The 17882-nt window shown below is 35.7% G+C and overlaps 1 protein-coding gene across 6 annotated transcripts in view; it reads left to right on the top strand.

Annotated features, from left to right (window-relative positions):
• Positions 1 to 17882, top strand: part of KIAA0825 (KIAA0825 ortholog) — a 549915-nt gene that overhangs the window by 268762 nt on the left and 263271 nt on the right. For all 6 annotated transcript variants that reach the window (XM_069085102.1, XM_069085097.1, XM_069085101.1 and 3 more), the window contains 2 exons: positions 2825 to 2983; positions 4845 to 4939. In XM_069085102.1, coding sequence (XP_068941203.1) covers positions 2825 to 2983; positions 4845 to 4939 — 254 coding nt within the window. The remainder of the gene's footprint in view (positions 1 to 2824; positions 2984 to 4844; positions 4940 to 17882) is intronic.

The following is a 17882-nucleotide window of genomic DNA, read 5'->3' as shown; positions in this document are numbered from 1 at the left end:
GAGATGCCAAGAAAATAGCTTTGGTCAGAAAGTAGGATCAGTAGTGGACATGGGTTAATATAGCTGATATGGGACTAGGTTGTGATAAACCTTCAACAAAAGGAAGTCTTTAGAATTAATAAAACATAGAAGCCAACAGAAAGTTTTTAAGCAAATTGCATGATACAAAAAAATAATAAAATTTCAGAATTAGAAAATATTATTTAAAGATCAGTATGGCAGCAGACTGCAAGATCAACTGAGAGACAGGAAAAAAAAAAAACAATACCTAAAATCCATTGTGAAAGAGGACAGCTAAAAGCTTGCTGCAAAAATCCAGGTATTAGGTGATGAGAACCTTACATAGCATGATGGCACTAGAGGTAGAGAGGAAAGGATATATTTGAATAACATTTTGATGACTGGAAGTAAAAAAAAGAAAGTGGTGGCACCATGGACAGAGTTAGGTAACTCTTGAGTTGGGTATGAGTTGGAAGATAAGATATTCACTTTTGAATTTATTGAATTTAAGCTTGTGGAAATATAATCAGATGAAAAATATATCAATTATATATATACATGCATATATACATATATGTACATATATACACATGTGTGTGTGATATGACTAGGCTCAGGCAGTAGGACCCGACTAGAGATACAGACTTCTTGGTTATTAGCATAGTTATTGAAGACCGGAGAATACAGGAGCAAACAAATTCAGAGAATGAGGTAATTGCCTGAGTTTAGCAATTGGGAGGTAATTAGTGAAAAGCAGTTTCTCTTTTCTTTGGTGGGGACAGAAGACAGATTTCATTAATTCAGAGAGAAAATGTATATAGACAGATTTTTATAAGCAAAAATGAAGTAATGATTCAGGGTGGGGCATGGTCTTTTATTTCTGTTTTACTTTAATCATGATACAGTAAAATGAGTCCCCATTCAATAGTCTTTTTTTTTCTTCCAGTAAGAAATCCTTATATTGCTAGTTACCATATACTCTTTATCCAGAGGCCTTATTCATACAGGTGCTAAGAGAGGTAACTCGAAAAGGAAAAGAATTGCTGACTGAAGCAGTTGTTCCCAAATGTTTCAAATTATTGGAGACCCTTAAAAATCTCCTTATTAACACATTTGTAATCCGGACTTTGGGGTACAGAGGGATAATATGTAGCATTCTAGGATCTCAAAGTATTAGAGGCAGCATAGATTAGTGAAAAGCATCCTGGGCCAGAGAGTCAGAAAACTATAGTTTTTATACTAGCTCTGCTGAAAATCAACATCTGTGGGACCATGGACTAGTATGGGGGTGGGGAACCTGTGACCTCAAGGCCTCATGTGGCCCACCAGGTCTTCAAGTGTGGCCCTTTGACTGAATCCAAACTTCAGTGTGGCCTCAAGGCCCCAGGTTCCCCACCCCTGGACTCATCACATAATCTTTCTCATCCCCCAATACCTCTTCTGTAAAATGGGAGAAGCAACAGACTGGATTATCTCTGAGATCCTTCCAGAGCTAAAATTCTATGCATTCATTAATCTCTTAGGAAATACTATGCTAAAAAAAAAACATACTTTAATAAATCAGAAAATAAATATTTAAATACATTTATTATGAAATGACCTAATTTTGTGTCACTAAATAGTGGTTCATGTTTTGTTTTAACTTGCTATGCTTCAGAGCACTGAAATTGAAGTTAAATTTTAATCCTGATACTGTCACTACTTATATGACCTTGAGCAAGGTACTCTTTAGGCCTAATTTGTAAAATGAGGCATTGGACTAGAAGATGGCTAGGCCATTTTCAGCTCTGAAGACTGATTCTATGAGAAACATACCAGTATAATGAATCAAGATTTTTTTAAAAAACATATTTATAGCAACTCTTTTGGTGGTGGTAAAAAAAAAATGGAACTGAGGAGATGCCCATCAATTAAGGAGTGGATGAACAAGTTGTGGTATGTAATTGTGGTGGAATACTATTGTGCTGTAAGAAATGACAAGGGGAATAGTTTCAGGAAAACTTGGAAAGACTTATATGAATTGATGCAAAGTGAAGTGAGCAGAACCAGAAGTCTGTACACAGTAAAAGCAATATTGTAATAATTTTCAACTGTGAAAGACTTAACTACTCTGATCACAATGGTCACAAAGACTAAGCTACTGTGATTCTAGACAGTTTGGAAGAACTCATGATGAAAAATTCTAAAATTGAAGCTTAATTTTTCCACTTTACTTTTCTTGCTTTTTTTTGCAACATGGCTAATATGAAAATATGTCATGCATGACTCCACATGTATAATTGATATATTGCTTGCCTTCTCAATGGATGGAGGAATGGCTCAAAGGAGAGAAAGAATTTGGAACTCAAAATTTTAAGAAATGAATCTTGAAAATAAATAATTAAAAATGTATTAATGCTTACCACAGAACTGACCACATAGTAGTCATTCCTTAGATTATTTAGCTATTACTCTAATGTTAGCTATTGAACATCTGTCCTATATAATCCATAAGACAATACCTAGAAAAAGCTTCAAGTACAATTGAATCTATATCAATCAAAAACTTTGAATAGTTCATTTCATGAAATTTAGTAATTGACTGTCACCACAGCATTTTAGGCTCAGTTGTTTTTGATTGGTGCTGTTTAGTATAATAAATCCTCATCAGCATTGCATCTCCTGAAAATGAATTCTCTCTTGTGGTATTAACATATTGGAATCTACCAAGTGAATGCTAAGAAATGTGTGAAAAGAGTAAATACAGGTTTTGATCAGCTTGCTTTTAAAGAGAACATAGAGTAATAAGCATGCAAATTTGTTTTTTTTTCTTTCCCCCTTGAAGGAATATTTGAAAGAACAGCTGTTTTCGATGAATGTACCAGAGGAAAACACATTACCCACCAGACCTTTAAAAGTGACCTTGAAGAGCTTGGAAAAGCAGCCTCCTACCTTTAACCCTTTTCAGGTGTATAAGTGGTTTAGTGAAAAAATGCTGGATCAGGTATGTGGAGAGTAATTGTCATTCAGCAAAGATTTAGCATGCACATATTATGTGCAGGGGTCTGGCAGTGAACAGAAATGAAGATTAAAATGATAATTAAGTATTTTAGTGGATCTGTGCCCACATGTATGTGGGGTGCTATCTCCAACAAGGCACATTGCAAACTATCTATACCTTCTCTGAAAATTAAAATTATATATTCATTTTCCCCCGATGCTATTTCATTGGTATAAGAAAGCTTCCTTCTGCTAATTATTTCTCTCTGTGTGTGTGTGTGTGTGTGGTTGTATCTTTCCCATTAGATTGTGAGTTCCTTGAGGGCAGAGGCAGCCTTTTGTATCTTTTTGTATCCCCAGTGCTTATCACTGTGACACTTAGTTGGTGCTTAAGAAATATTTATTAATTGACTTTTGACTGGCCATGGGAACTTCAGTTAGGCTTTAAAATCAAGCCAGTCCTTTTCAATTTTGTAAATGATTGGATTATTTACTTTTAGTAGATAGTATATACAGTTTTATATGTGTTTAAAAATAATCTTTACAGCCTTCTTGAAAGTATATCATAGAATGTGTCACAGACATTATTTACATAAGGGATCATTTAAAATGAATGGATTTACTTTTAAAAATTCAATATCGAAAACAATGTGTTTAAATATGTAGTTAATTATATCAAATCATAAAGATTATTTAAACCACATAGTTAGTGGTTATATTGAAATCATAACCCAAAATGCAAAAAAAAAATGGCAGAAATCTGATGGCAATTTTGATTCTAGTTTAATTCACAATTTAGGTATCTCTTTTTGAAAGTCTCTTGACAAATCATTTGAACTGGCATGACAGAAAAAAAGGATTGCTTGACCTAGAGCTCTAATGAAAAAAATTTAAAACATTGTCCTAATTTGGGATGCAGATAATATTTTTATCATGCCTGTTACAGCTCTAGCCTACATTCATCAAAACTGTAGAATAAGACCTTCAGATGCTGACAAGTCAGGGCAGAATTCTTCTACTGTATGACAGGATTGTAGGGCTCGATTAATCAGTATGTGACAAGGGATAGTCCTTGTTGGAGTCTAAAAACTGGCCTAAACTGGTATTATTATCAGAACTATTTAGTTTTTTAGAGCAGAGAGCTACTATAATAGTGGGAAATCAAACATGTTCTATCTGTGTAAATTGACTTGATACCTCAGTCTATTGTATTTCAGATTCATAAAATAATCTTAGCCATTAAATTATTTTGTCATTTAAAAAAGCAATATTTTTATCATACTTTTACAAAGCTATTATACATAGTCATTTATCTCTATACTTGGATTTCAGATTATCTAATACATTTTTAAAAGGGAATTATAATCTTATTTTTGTAGCCATCTGTTTACTGTATTTCCTTTTGCAAAATAGACAATACAAATATGGCACACTAATTAAGATATAGCATAAAGCCAGATTTCTAACTACTTCAAGTTTTTCTTGATAAAACTTTTTGCTGACACCAAAAAAAAAAGTAAATTGGGAGGATACATAAAAAGTTGCCAATTATTTTGCTTTTCAAGAGTCAACCTTTCAGAGAAAGTAGTTGGGCAAAATGCCATTAACAGTTGGAAGAATAACGACTCAAAAATTGATTTATCTTTTCATAAATAATGGCTACATCCTCAAATGGATTTATAAATTAATTGCTGTCTTATTGGAATAAAAACCTTCTTCTGTGGGCATGATTGATATCATCTGTCTAAGTCCTTGTTCTAGACCCCCCTCCTTCTTAGTTAGTCTATCACAGCTGGAGCTTTAATTTACTGATCGTATTAACTCTGATTAATAACTAACAATAGCTTCTTCTCATATGTCAACAGTCAGCCATAACTAAATGGGACTGGAATTGGTCAAACTTGCTGCCAAGTTATCTGGGACTGAATAAGATGACCTTCAGGGCACTGCTTAAGAACAGGTAATTTTTAAAAGATGGGAGGGAGGGAAAGTACTTGTTGGGAAAATTGGCTCTTTGGTATTTGTTTTTAGCAGTATGTTTTTGATAGATAAGAAAAATTAATATGGCAATTTTTAGAAACTATAACAGTCAAAGTTTACTTTGGAAATAACTTGAAATGTTTTAACCCCCATCCATCAAGTATTAGTGAAGGTCCATTGACAATGTAAGAATTTTCGTAAAGTGAAATTCCAATACATTGTATTCCAGTGGAATTTATTGGAAGTAACAATAAGTTAGTTTGAGAGTGTCACTCAGAGTAATGTACTTCATATCCCATTCATGTAGTATAGCTACACAGTGCTTAACAATCAAGTCACAGGAAAAGATATGGATGCCAAAAGAACCCTATAGATGAAAGAACTTATAGAAGATTTATTAAACTAAAGATATGTAGTCTAGTGTAGAAAACAAATATATTTACATTATTTTACTGGTATGTAATTTTTTTCATGTTTTATATCATTTCATGTAGAATTTCAACATTTTAAAGTGCTCACCTTTAGCAAAAGAAAAAGCGTAGGCAGAAAGCACTTTGAAATAGAATTAAGACATATAAGTGAAATATAACACCTTCTAGAAGATCTTAGTATGTGGATATATTTCACAGACTGTTGATCCAGGGTCCTGCCTATCTGGTTTCCTGCTGCTACTTATGGGAGGCAGCATGGTGTATTAGGCAGAGTACTGAATTGAATATAAGATGTGAGTCTAAGATATGGTTCTGCTACTTATCAGCTTTATAACCATCTACTTCTTCATGTATAAAATTGGTTTATTTTAAAAGGTATTTATTTATTTTAAATGTTCGTTGAAAAGAAATTTTGAGCTCCAAATTCTCTCCCTCTAGCCCCTCCCCCACTCACTGAGAAGATAAACAATATGATACAGAATGGGTATGCGATTACTTGTACAAACTCCTTCATGGAAAATACTTTGAAAATTGTAAAATACTATAGAAGAACCATTCTTCGGAATATTGAATTTATTTTTAGTTGTCTACCATAAATTTATTTTAGTTTTTTTATTTTAAATTTATTTTATTTTATTTTATTTTTTCCTTCAAAGGCATATTGATAATGACAACATAATGGAACTTTCAAATCATCTTTTGCTCTACTTCAATGCACTTTGAATAGCAGAACAATGCTGATGAGTTTCTCTAACTGTGGTTAAGCTAGAATAATTTGGAGTAGACGAGTGTTGCTTTTTTTAGTCACCAGGGGGCGCTGTGGGTATTTGCCAAGCTGCCTATTCCTCTTAGTCAGGACCCTGAGGACGCCTGGTCCTCATGGACTCCTGTTTGGACAGATTCTGTTTTCCATTAGGTGTATGTGTCTACCAATCAAATCTCTTCCCTTCCCCCCCCCCCCCACATTCTTACTGGCCACTCCTCTGCCAGTCCCTTGCACTTGCTTTTATTCAAATCACCTCTGTCAAGTTCATTTTTCTCGAAAGTATTTAGTAAGAGTGGTAAAGGAACCATAAACATACTGATACCAGGACATTAATCATGACTATTCCAGACTGTGACTTTGATTTAGCCTATTCCACCCCGCATTGTGCGTCATGGAAGACAAAGAAGCTGGAGATGCAATTTTGAGTCCCTTGCATCCAGAGCTTTGCAAAGAACCATTTGCTCATGACCAGAAGCAGTCCCTCAGTGGCCTTGTTAGCTGAGCATGGGAATGCCTCAGGGTGTCTCTTACATGCTGCCACATTAACAGGTGTGAAGAAGAAGTAGCCAACCTCAGTATTACCTTCCTTCACTTTTTGGCTCATCTTGCCAACATGGGGTCAGGTTCCAGTATTTATTTATACCATTGTCTCCAAACCCCTTTTCCCAACTGTCCTGTTACTTCAAGGGCGCCACCTTTCTCCCAGTCACCCAGGCTTACATCTTAGGATATCATCCTCAGCTCCTAGCTCACACTCATCCCTCCTGTCCACTTTGTGGTCGACCCTCATCTTTCCTGCCTTCACAGAGTCGTTGGTACAGATCCATTTCTCTCCACTCATACAACCACCATGTTAGTCCAGGCTCTCACTCCCTCTTGCCAGGACTATTGCAGTAGCCTTCAAATTGATCTCTTTGCCTCAAGTCTTTTCTCCATCACAGTCCATCCTCCTTTTAACTTTCAAATTGATTTTCCTAAAGTACAGATCTGATTATTTCACCCCATCCACCCACTTCAATAAACTAAATGATTCATGTTCAGATATTAATATGTTTAAGTTTTCTTTACTTCTCTAATACTTTCTAAAATAACGAACAGGATAGAAGTGATTTGAAAAGGTGTGTGCAAGGAACTGAAAGGAAGGGAAGTGGCTAATAAATGGGGGACACTATTGGAAAGACCCGATTGTTGGACACATACATATTTTGACTGACATCAGAACCTGCCCTAACGTAGGGATTGATGACAACCAGCCTCTCTTAATTTCAGGGTTCAATACAAAATCCTCTCTTTGGCATTTAAAACCTTTCACAAAACCCAGTCTCTTGCTCCATTTTTGTAGTCTTTCCTTCTAGCCGTCCAATTTACTCCCCTCCTTGCACCTATGATGCTTCTCCACTGGCCTGCTTGTTACTTTGCTGGCTTCCTTCAAGTCTCAGTTAAAAATCGTACCTACTACAAGAAGCCTTTCCCAATTTCACTTAATACTAGTAGTGTGCCTATCCTCTGTTGATTGTTTTTGGTTTATCTTGCGTATATCTTGTGTAAACCGTTATTTACATATTGTCTCCCCCGTTACCTTCTGAGCTCCATCAGAGCAGGGACCATCTTTTACCTTTCTTGGTACCCTCAGCACCACACAGTGTCTGGTTCATAGTAGGAACTTAAAAAGTGCTTATTGACTGACTGAGAACACTCCATCTCCTAAGTATACTGGCTGTTCTCCATGTCTGGAATCCACATTTCCTTGACTCAGCCTGCTAACCTCCCTGACTTCCTTCAAGAATCAACTCAGATCCTACCTTCTGCAGAAGGCCTTATCTGGTGTGCCCCAATCTTATAACCCCCACTAAAGTAGACTGCTTGTCTATTTAAGTGTAACCCAGATAAGGAATTGGAAGTGGGAAAGTTGGGTTGCTCAGTCTCAACTTGCCTAACCTTTTCTCCCTTTCAGTATTTTCCCTTTCTTGTGTCTCAACCTCCTTTTTTATGTGCTACATCCCTGGATGAACTCATCACCAGGTTGGATAGCAACACATTTCCTAAACTGTGTCATCAAAATCATATAGCAATTTTGTTTTGTTAAGGGTGCATATGCAAAAAAAAATACTTTGATGAAAAAAATGACTGAGTTAGTATATTCTAGTGCAATGTTTTCCAACCCTTTTTATTCTTTGATACATTAGCATATGGGTAATATCTGTAATTTCAGTAAATGATTAATGATGATCTAGAAGTGAAAGGGACCTTGATCATCATCTACACCAACCCTATCAGTCTAAATTCCACAGTTTGGATAAGAGTAAGACCCAGAGAGGTGAAGATTTGTCCAAAATCGTGCAGGCAGCAGAAGCGGGATCCACTCTCAGTTCTTTGGTTAGAAATCCAGCAAGTTTTCTTTCTAACACAACCATGCTGCTTAATTCAGTTCAGGTCAGCACACATTTATTAAACACCTACTTCTTCCTGCAAGTCACTCCCATGAGTACAGGGGAGACTAAGTTAGATTTGAGACAGAATCTATTCCCAAAGTGTTTATGCTTTAATGAAAATAAAATAATTAAAAGAAAAGGAAGAAAAAGGCAAATAGAGCATCATAGGAAAAAATAACAAGCATAAAAGACAATGAGGAGAAAAGAGAACATAAAGGAGGAAAGTTTTTAAAGATTGAGTAGGAGGGCAGCCAGGTAGCACAGCGAATAAGAGCACCGGCTCCAGTGTCCAGATGACATGTGGATTGAATCCGGGCTCAAACACTTATTACCCACCCAGAAACACCTGGCCGTGTAACCTTGAGCAAGTTACTTAACCCCAATTGCTTAGGGGCGGCCAGGTAGCACAGTGAGTAAGAGCACCGGCTCCAGTGTTGGGATGACCTGGGGATCAAATCCGGGCTCAGATACTCAGCACCACACCCAGAAATAACTGGCCATGTAACCTTGAGCAAGCTTTAAAAAAAAAAAAAAGAGTGAGTAGGGAGGGAGAAAGTGAAAGAATGGGTAAATCTCTGCTTTTGAGTTGTTAGTTTGTGAGAGTTAGTTTCTATAAAAATAGCTCAGATTTATTGACAAGAATAGCTACATCCTTTCTGGGCCTACCCTCATCTTCAAGAATATTACTTGTTAGAGAATTATTTATTCAGTGAAGCTAACCCACTGTTGTCTTTAAGGTGACTTTTCTGGGGCTAATTACCTTGGTATCCCTCCAATCCTCTTCACTGCTATTTAACTCACTAAATTGTTAGTCTTCAAAAATGGTCTAATTTATAATTCCCCAGATGACTTCTTCACCTCTGACCCAGGAACCTTCTCACCTTAGCAATGCTTCCACCCCTAAATCTTTGCCTAAAATTGAGGAAGCACCCGTGCCAACCATGCTTATTTCAAATCTGGCCCAGCCCATGACTTCAGGATTACTTCCCCATCTTTCCCCCTTGTGCAGATATCACCCAGCCCCTTTCATTTCCCCTTTTGTGTTAACTTCCCCCATTAGAACATAAACTCTTGAGGGCAGGGACTGCCTCTTTTTTCTTTTGGTTTGTATTTCTAGCACTGTGCCTGAAGCAAAGTAAGCATTTAATAAATGTTCATTCTGTCTGTCCATCCAACCATCCATCTATCCATCTATATATCTGTCTGTCTGTCTACTGATCTATCTAATATGACTGACCTAGCAGAATAGTAAAAATCAGGAATCATGAACTTGGTATTGACTTGCACATTAGCCATCTGCGTATTTATTCTTAAGTAAATTACTTACCCTCCATGTTTTCTAATGTGTAATAATACTTGCCCAGCCTACCTCATGCGTTGTTGTAAATATTTTTAAAATTAGATTATAAAATAAGAAGGATCTTTGAGAAAAAAATGCTTAAAACTTTTCATAGAATGGCATTAATAGTAATGTTATTATGTGATTTACATTAAATTAATAATGAATTCAAAATAGCATTTAATTTATAAAACTATAGGATTTGAGTTCAAATAGACTTCTTTTACATATATGTAACACTGGATTATTTGATTCTCTACTCATTCTCCTTCTGGTTCCTTCTCATTCTCCTTTGCTGGATCATCATCCTTCTCTCATTCATTAAGTGTGGGAGATCCCCACAGTTCTCTCTTGGTATTGTTTCTCTCCTTTGGTAATCTCATCTACTCACATGGATTTAAATCCACACATCTAACTGTAGTCATACATACTCTTGAACTTCAGCCCCATATTATTGGTTGCCTGCTGGACATGTGTCTGTATCTTGTGGACCTCTGAAACTCAAGATGTCCAAATTACTCCCCCATAGTAGTATTATCATTAATTTATATTAATTAATCACATTCATAATTATACATTAATTTATTGTGTATATGTATATATGTATGTGTTTGTGTTTATGTACACACACACACACACACACACACACACATATATATATATATATATATATATATATATATATATATATATATTTTTTTTTCCCCCTCAAACCATTAAACCTCTCTCTAAATTTACTTGCTTCTGTTGTGGGTACCACCATTTTTCTGGTTACCCAAGTTTGTAACCATTGAGTGATCCTTAACTCACTCCTAATTGGTCTCTCTGCCTCCATTCTCTCCCCTGCTTAATCACATCCTCCACATAGCTACCAAATTGATGTTAATGAAACATAGACTTGACTACATCACTCCCCTGCTCAAAAATCTTCAGTGGTTCCCTATTGCTTCTAGGATAAAAGACAAAAATCTCAACCTGGTATTTTAAGTACTTCACAATTTGACTCTCACCTACCTTTCCAGCCTTATTTCAAATTATTCTACTTCATATACTCTCCATTCTAATTAAACCAGCCTTCTGGTTCCCCAAAAATGACATTTTATTTTTCACCTCTACGTCTTTGTGTAGTTGTCTCTCATGCCTGGAATGTATTCCTTCCTTACCTCGCCCTGAGAACCCCATCTTCCTTCAAATAACAGTTCAAGTGCCTTGTCCTCTTCCTCCTTGATACCTTTTCTTATTTCCCATGCCCTGACCTCACCCACTCCTACCCCCAGGACTTTCCACCTCTTGATATTGTTACATTACTTTGTACATATAATTAACTACAAATTCAAATATTTCTCAAGATCAGGGTCCATTTCATTCTTGTCTTTGTATCCTCCTTACCTTTGCACATAAGGACTTTATGAATTGAATTAGACATCATCTAATTCAACCTCTCTTCCCATGCAGCAACCCCTTCAGTAGGGCCTTAGACAAATGCTCATCTCGCCTCTCTTTAACCAGAAGAAGCTACCGAGCCCCAGTACACTAGATTGCCTGCTTTTTTTTAAGAAAAATATTTGACAACCCAAACCTATTCAGGAATAGAATTATGCTTCATTAATGAAATGCTAAGAAACAGAAAAATGGACTTTGAATTAATTTTTATTTTTATATTTCTAACTATAGAAAAATTAAGAATTTAATCACAATTGATGCTTTGAATTATATACTACATTTGAGGAATGAGTTATGGATTAACTGAATTTTATCATATTATATTAATACCTTTTTTAAACTTTTATGCAGTTTTTATACAATATAGTTGCTTGAAAAATTCAGTAAAACTGCTGTACCTGTATTACATCTTTATAATGATATATAGTCAATTTGTGTATTTTCATCAAATTGACTAAATTAGCCTTTTATAGACCCAGACTAACTTCTAATATGCAAAAATATTTCCATGAAATTGAAATTTTGATTTTAAAGTCTAAAGTAATTTTGGGACAGTATTTGAAAATAACATGATCACAAGTACCAGACTACATTCTACCAATAAGAAGGAAGTAAAATTCTCTTTGGAGGGACATTCTCTTTTTTCCAGTGTTGAACAGAAATTTTAAATGTTTACACAATATCAAATGTGTGTCTGAAAACTGAAAAAACCAGCCAATTATCTAGATATTTCCAAGTATCCAGATGTTTAGTGTTTAGATAGATGCAACATAAGGATATTCGACTAAACTTTTCAGCCAATTAACACTTTCATTATACTAAATGCTAGTATAGAAGCGTGAATGAAAGAAATTGACACATCCTTCTAAAGTGTATAATTTACTTCCTTTGAGTTCCATAGCGAATATTTAAACAAAAAAAAATTTGTATCTTGAAAATTATTTAGTTTTTCAAGTTTTAAATGTAACAAAAATCTGTCACTATCCTTTAAAAACCATTTTCCGCTAAAATAAATGTCCAGTAGGTCTAATATGTAGCTTGGGGAAAAGAGCAAATTTAGCCAGTGATAATAGGTCAAATGATTTTTCTCAGAAAAGGGCCATGAATTTTTAATAGCAACAGCCAGGACCTAATCTTAATAAGGATCTTAGATTTTAAAGTGTGATATGAAAGGCATCCTACTCCCAACCACCACACACTATAAGCTGTAATTGATCTGCCCTAGAAGGATGAAAGACTTCTGGGAGTTGTGTATTTCCTCCAGTATTCTTTCCATTTATTTTTAAAATGTAATTTATGGGAATCAATTGAGATTGAGTTGGCAAGAATGAAATTGTTTTTATTCTATAAACTAAGAAACATTTATATGGAGTTTTCTAAAAATAATTCTTTGTAATGTTTCAAGTTTTTGAAAGCATGGTTATCTCAAATATTTACATCTTTTAAACATAAAGTAATGACCTTTTAGGCCTTGAAACTGAGATAATGCATTGTTCTGGATAGACAAGGATATTGTTGCTGCCCCTGTTGTCAAAAGACCACGTACTTAAGGTTTCCTTTTTCCCTTAATACTTATATTTTCCCTTAATACTTACACTCAGTAAATGTTTATTAAACACCTCCTATCTGCCAGACTCTGGCTAAGCACTGGGGATACAATTTTTTTTTAAAAAGATGAGGGGAGACAATCCCCGTCCTCAAAGATCTTGCAATCTAATGGGAGAAGACATTACGTAAAAAGAAGGTGAAAGGAGTCATGCCACAGGGTACCTGGTAAGGCACATGATGGTCATGGAGTAAAAACCATGCAGAGCAGCTGACAGGCAATATTGTGAGTTGGAAAATTCTGAGCCCTCTATAAAGGGAGATTTGGGGAGGAGTTTATTGCTCTAGGTCTTCAGTCCTCCAATCAGAGGGGAGAGGAAACTGAGGAGGTCTGGACTATCAAAGCTAAATCAATCTTGAAGGTGAAATTTCAAGTGATATCCTTCCCCTAGGGGAAGTATGATAGTCAGGCAATTCAAGCCTTTCTGATGTAGTTCTTGTGTCAGTTTACCTTATTGTCCAAGTCTCCATGTGACAAATGTCATGTATTTGTGCAAGTGGAGAGGCAGTCTATGGACAGGCATAGTTTAACAAAATACTTCTCCCTGGTCCACAAAACAGAATCTGTTCAACTTAGCTCTTGAATTCTCTTTGGTTTTTGCCTAGATTTATTTATATCTGGTGGTCCCTGGATTTGCACTCTTACTTTTCTCAAGGCTGAAAGAATACCATTTATGGGTACAACTGTGTACACAAGGTAGTCTGATCTAGTGTAGAGGTATCAAATTCAAATAGAAATGGGGGTCACTAAACAACACATAAAGATCCTTGTCAGCACATGTTGGCTTAGAAAGTTGTATGTTAATATTACCTGGGTTCTACTGTATTTTTATTGTTTTTGTTTTGTTTTTTTGAGGAGGAGGAAGGGCAGTTGTGGTTAAGTGACTTGCCCAAGATCACACAGCTAGTTTTTGTGTGTGTGTTAAGTGTCTGAGGTCAGATTTGAGCTCGGGTCCACCTGGCTCCAGGGCCGGTGCTCTATTCACTGCACCACCTAGCCACCCCTGTAAAGTTTTTTGTTTTTGTTGAACTGTATTTTTATTTATTTTTTAAAAATATTTCCTAATTACATTTATGACACCTCTGGTCCCGTGGAAGCAATTTGGAACTGGGAGACCTTCGATTCTAATCCTAGCTCGGCCATAAACTATGGCCTTCAGCCAGTTTTCAAAATTTCTGTGTCTTAATTTCCTCATCTTTAAAATGGGGATGATTATATCTACTTTGTCCATATAGGTTTTATGAGTCACAAATGAGATAATAGTTATGCAAGATGTTTTGAGAGGAAAACAAGGACCCTATAAAGGAAATAAAAAGAGTGCTAAAATATATTCACATGGTGTTATTGTCTTGCCTCTGCATGAGTAGCAGAATAGATGCAATCCACATTCAAGTGTTGAATGTGGAAGGATGACCAGGTGAGATGGTTAAATATTACATGAATATTAGAAGACAGAAGATTTAAGTCATCAGAATGAGGGAATAAAAATATTAAGGAAGAATAATAGAATCTGAGCAAAAGCCCAGAAGACAGCAACAATTAGTATTTTTGAGTGAGTCTCGTATGATCTGATCTCAAGGTCCTTCACCATCCCAACTGTCCCCTTCAGTTTATCAATGTCCCTTCTAAAATGTGGTTCCCGGGACTGAATGCAATCTTGAAATAAGATCTTGCCAGGGCTGAATATATTTGGTCTGCCACTTCCTTCTCTGGAATGCTATAACTCTCAATGTAGGCTAAGATCTCTTTAGATTTCTTGCCTCTCTTATATTAATGACCCATATTTAGCTTGCAGACTGTATGGTGCAGTGAATAGAGTACTAGACTTAAGCCAGTAGAGAACAGGAGTCAAATCTTGCTTCTGATACCTACTAGCTGCTTGAACTGCAGTTTCCTTAGCTGTAAAATAAGAATAATGTTAGATACCTGTAGTACTTCCCTCTTAGGGCTGTAGTAAGATTATATACCGGAAACATTTTATTTGTGCTAAAGAAATGTTACCCTTTTTTTCTGCAGTCCATTAAAATTTTCAGATCTTTCTCAAATGAGTTGCTTCCTAACCTTACACTCCCCAATTTCATTTTTGTGAAATTGTTTTTTAAGGGTAAAACTGCTTTGCTTTGCCTCTTAATTTCTTCACATTAGATTTGGTGCAAACTTCTTGCTTGTCAGGACATTTTTTGTACTCTGACTTTGTCTTCTGTATTATGTAAGCTATTCCTAATATCGGATTGAATGTAAATTCTTTACTATGCCATCCTACACCTTTCAAACAATAGTAACCACTGCTGGAAATGGTGAGCCCAGAGGGCCTGGAGTAATCTTCCTCTTCTCTACGAAGGAGGCAGTCTTACTGGATCTGTGCACAAGGGAACCTCCTTCATTTCCGAGGAAGCTTGGTCTATAATGAGAAGGATTGGCTTCTTTTTTCACACTCTTTGTATCATCACATCCCCACCCTGGAGCCCTGGGGATGATATATTTACTACTTAGTTTGGGGCTCATGTCTAGGGTCTCCCCAAGGTGGGGTTTAGAAAGATACTCAATATACAATATAATCTTTTGTAGGACAGATATTTATTTCCTACACACAAAAGAGAGACTAAACACAAAATACTCACAAGCATGATCTGACAGAAAAGCTGCCAGAAAAAAAAAATCAAGTTGACTTTTTCTTTACTTTTTACATTTCAAAAACAAAAAATAACGTGGAGGTGGAATAATTTTTTTAAAAAATTATGCCTTTATAAAACTCGTTGCTGTATTATATTATCATACTGTATTATCTTTGCAAATCCTATACTTCTTCAGGTTTCTTAGGCCTACCCCTTTTAACTTCATAATAATGGGTAGTTATTTGCTAAATGGAATAGAAAATGCAAATGGAGAAATTGAAGGTGGAGTCACTTAATAGAAGCATCCAACCAGACACCTGTAAATTAGTTACAGCTCTTTATTGAAGCAAGTCTGAAGCAGTGTTTAAGTATTGGGACTCTGACAAAATAGTTACTGGAAGATAAATAAATGATTTATACCTTTCGATTGAGCAAATTTTCCATTATGTGAGATAAAGGCTGTTTCAAAGGTTCAGAAAACTTTGCTTAAGTAACAAGCAATCCATATGTCATTTCCACACTTTTATTTTTGATGATATTTAAGGGTAAGTATGGCAATTACACATCCATCTTTTTAAATGATAATGGTGCTTTTCTCTGTTTCTAGCTATTAGCTTCTTGCTATCCTCTGCTTTAAAATAAATGCCAAATAGGAAATGAATCAGTGATTGTATTTGATAAAAGAAAATAAACTAAGGAAAACTCTCTTCCCTCATTCATGGTGAATCTCCAGATTGTAGTTCCAATATTGTTTTCTTCATCACTGGAGCAGATTTATGTTGTTTTCTTTTCTCCTCACCTTGTTTACTCCAGAATAATTCCTAAGAATTGTCGAAATGAAAATAATCTCTAAAAGCAGTTGAGTGCTGAGCTATTTTAACCATCTAAATATACTGCATATGAGTTTGGCTTAGAATTGAGCAAACACAATTAAATATGACTGCAGGAACAGCAGAAGGGGTGGTGGTGGCAGATTTCTAGCTAGTACTTTGGGGACTTTCCAGGTGGATGACAACCACAGATCTGAGGGAAACCAGACTACAAAATGTGTTCGTGGAGGGCTGTCTATATGATTTGTAAATTATTATTAATAATAATATACCTTATATTTGTATGTACAGTTTTCAAAGGACATTCAAATTCTTTTGAATTAAACATGTTAGTTGGCTTATAGGTTGAAAATGGAAATATTATCCTAGACTGGAAGAGGAATATATTTATAAAAGCAAGGCATAGTTTGCTATCCATGCCAGAGCACCCTTACCATTAGTATCATGTTTTTATTTTCATAGAGCAGGAGATTCCTGATGAAGCATCAGGTTGGCAATGCCACAGTGTTTCCAATGAAAGGGGGAAACAGGTCCCATCGATTCTGAGGCATGTGTAATGAGAATTAATTACAAAGATCTCTGGATTTTCCATACAGGGCCCCATCCCCCACCCCTCTTACTACAGCCGTTGTTCCTTAATTCCAAAGGGATAGATCACAAATTAATGGATTCCCAGATACGATCATTGTATGCATTTAAAGACATATTAGATCAGTCTGACATTTTTCTTTTGGTGTAATTCTTTGGGAGCAATTATTTATTGGAGTGGTGGTATTTATTTATAAATGTCTAAATATAACACTTTCAACAAGCATATATGAAACATCTCATATGCACTGTATTTTGTTCTTCAGTGTGGAGCAGAGTATGCAGAAATGAAACAGAGAAACCCACCATTAAATGCAAATTATTGTACAGTTTATATTTTTATTTTGTAGCTTACAGTTAAAAATACATAGATGTGGGGCGGCCAGGTAGCACAGCAAGTAAGAGCACCAGCTCCAGTGTCAGGTTGACCTGGGGATCAAATCCAGGCTCAGATACTTAGTACCACACCCAGAAATAACTGGCTGTGTAACCTTGAGCAAGTTACTTAACCCCAATTGCTTTAAAAAAAAATACATAGATGTTTAAAATATTGCATATAGTTATGGTAATGATTTATCAATTATACTTACCTATAAATAATATTCCATATCTAGTCGTTATTTTCATCACTCTGACCATTAACATCTTGAGTTTGTCACTTTGAGCAATAAAATGGAAAGGCAGAGAAGTGTAATAGAATGAAAGTTTGAACCTGAAAGTTAAGGTCTTTGGTTCTGCTATTTGTTAAATCATGTGGCTTTTGGCCCAAGTTCTGGCTCAACCATTTAACATGAATTTTGATAAATCAAGTCACCTCTCTGAACCTCAGCTCCTTCATTGGTTGACCTCTGTGGTCCTTTCCAACTCTAACAA

The sequence above is a fragment of the Petaurus breviceps genome, unplaced genomic scaffold (assembly GCF_028583685.1).
Source record: "Petaurus breviceps papuanus isolate PSGF00001 unplaced genomic scaffold, PetGlider_PUasm1.0 175, whole genome shotgun sequence".
Classification (NCBI taxonomy): domain Eukaryota; kingdom Metazoa; phylum Chordata; class Mammalia; order Diprotodontia; family Petauridae; genus Petaurus; species Petaurus breviceps.
Note: the sequence above shows the minus strand (reverse complement) of the source record. Positions and strands in the feature narration are given on the sequence as shown.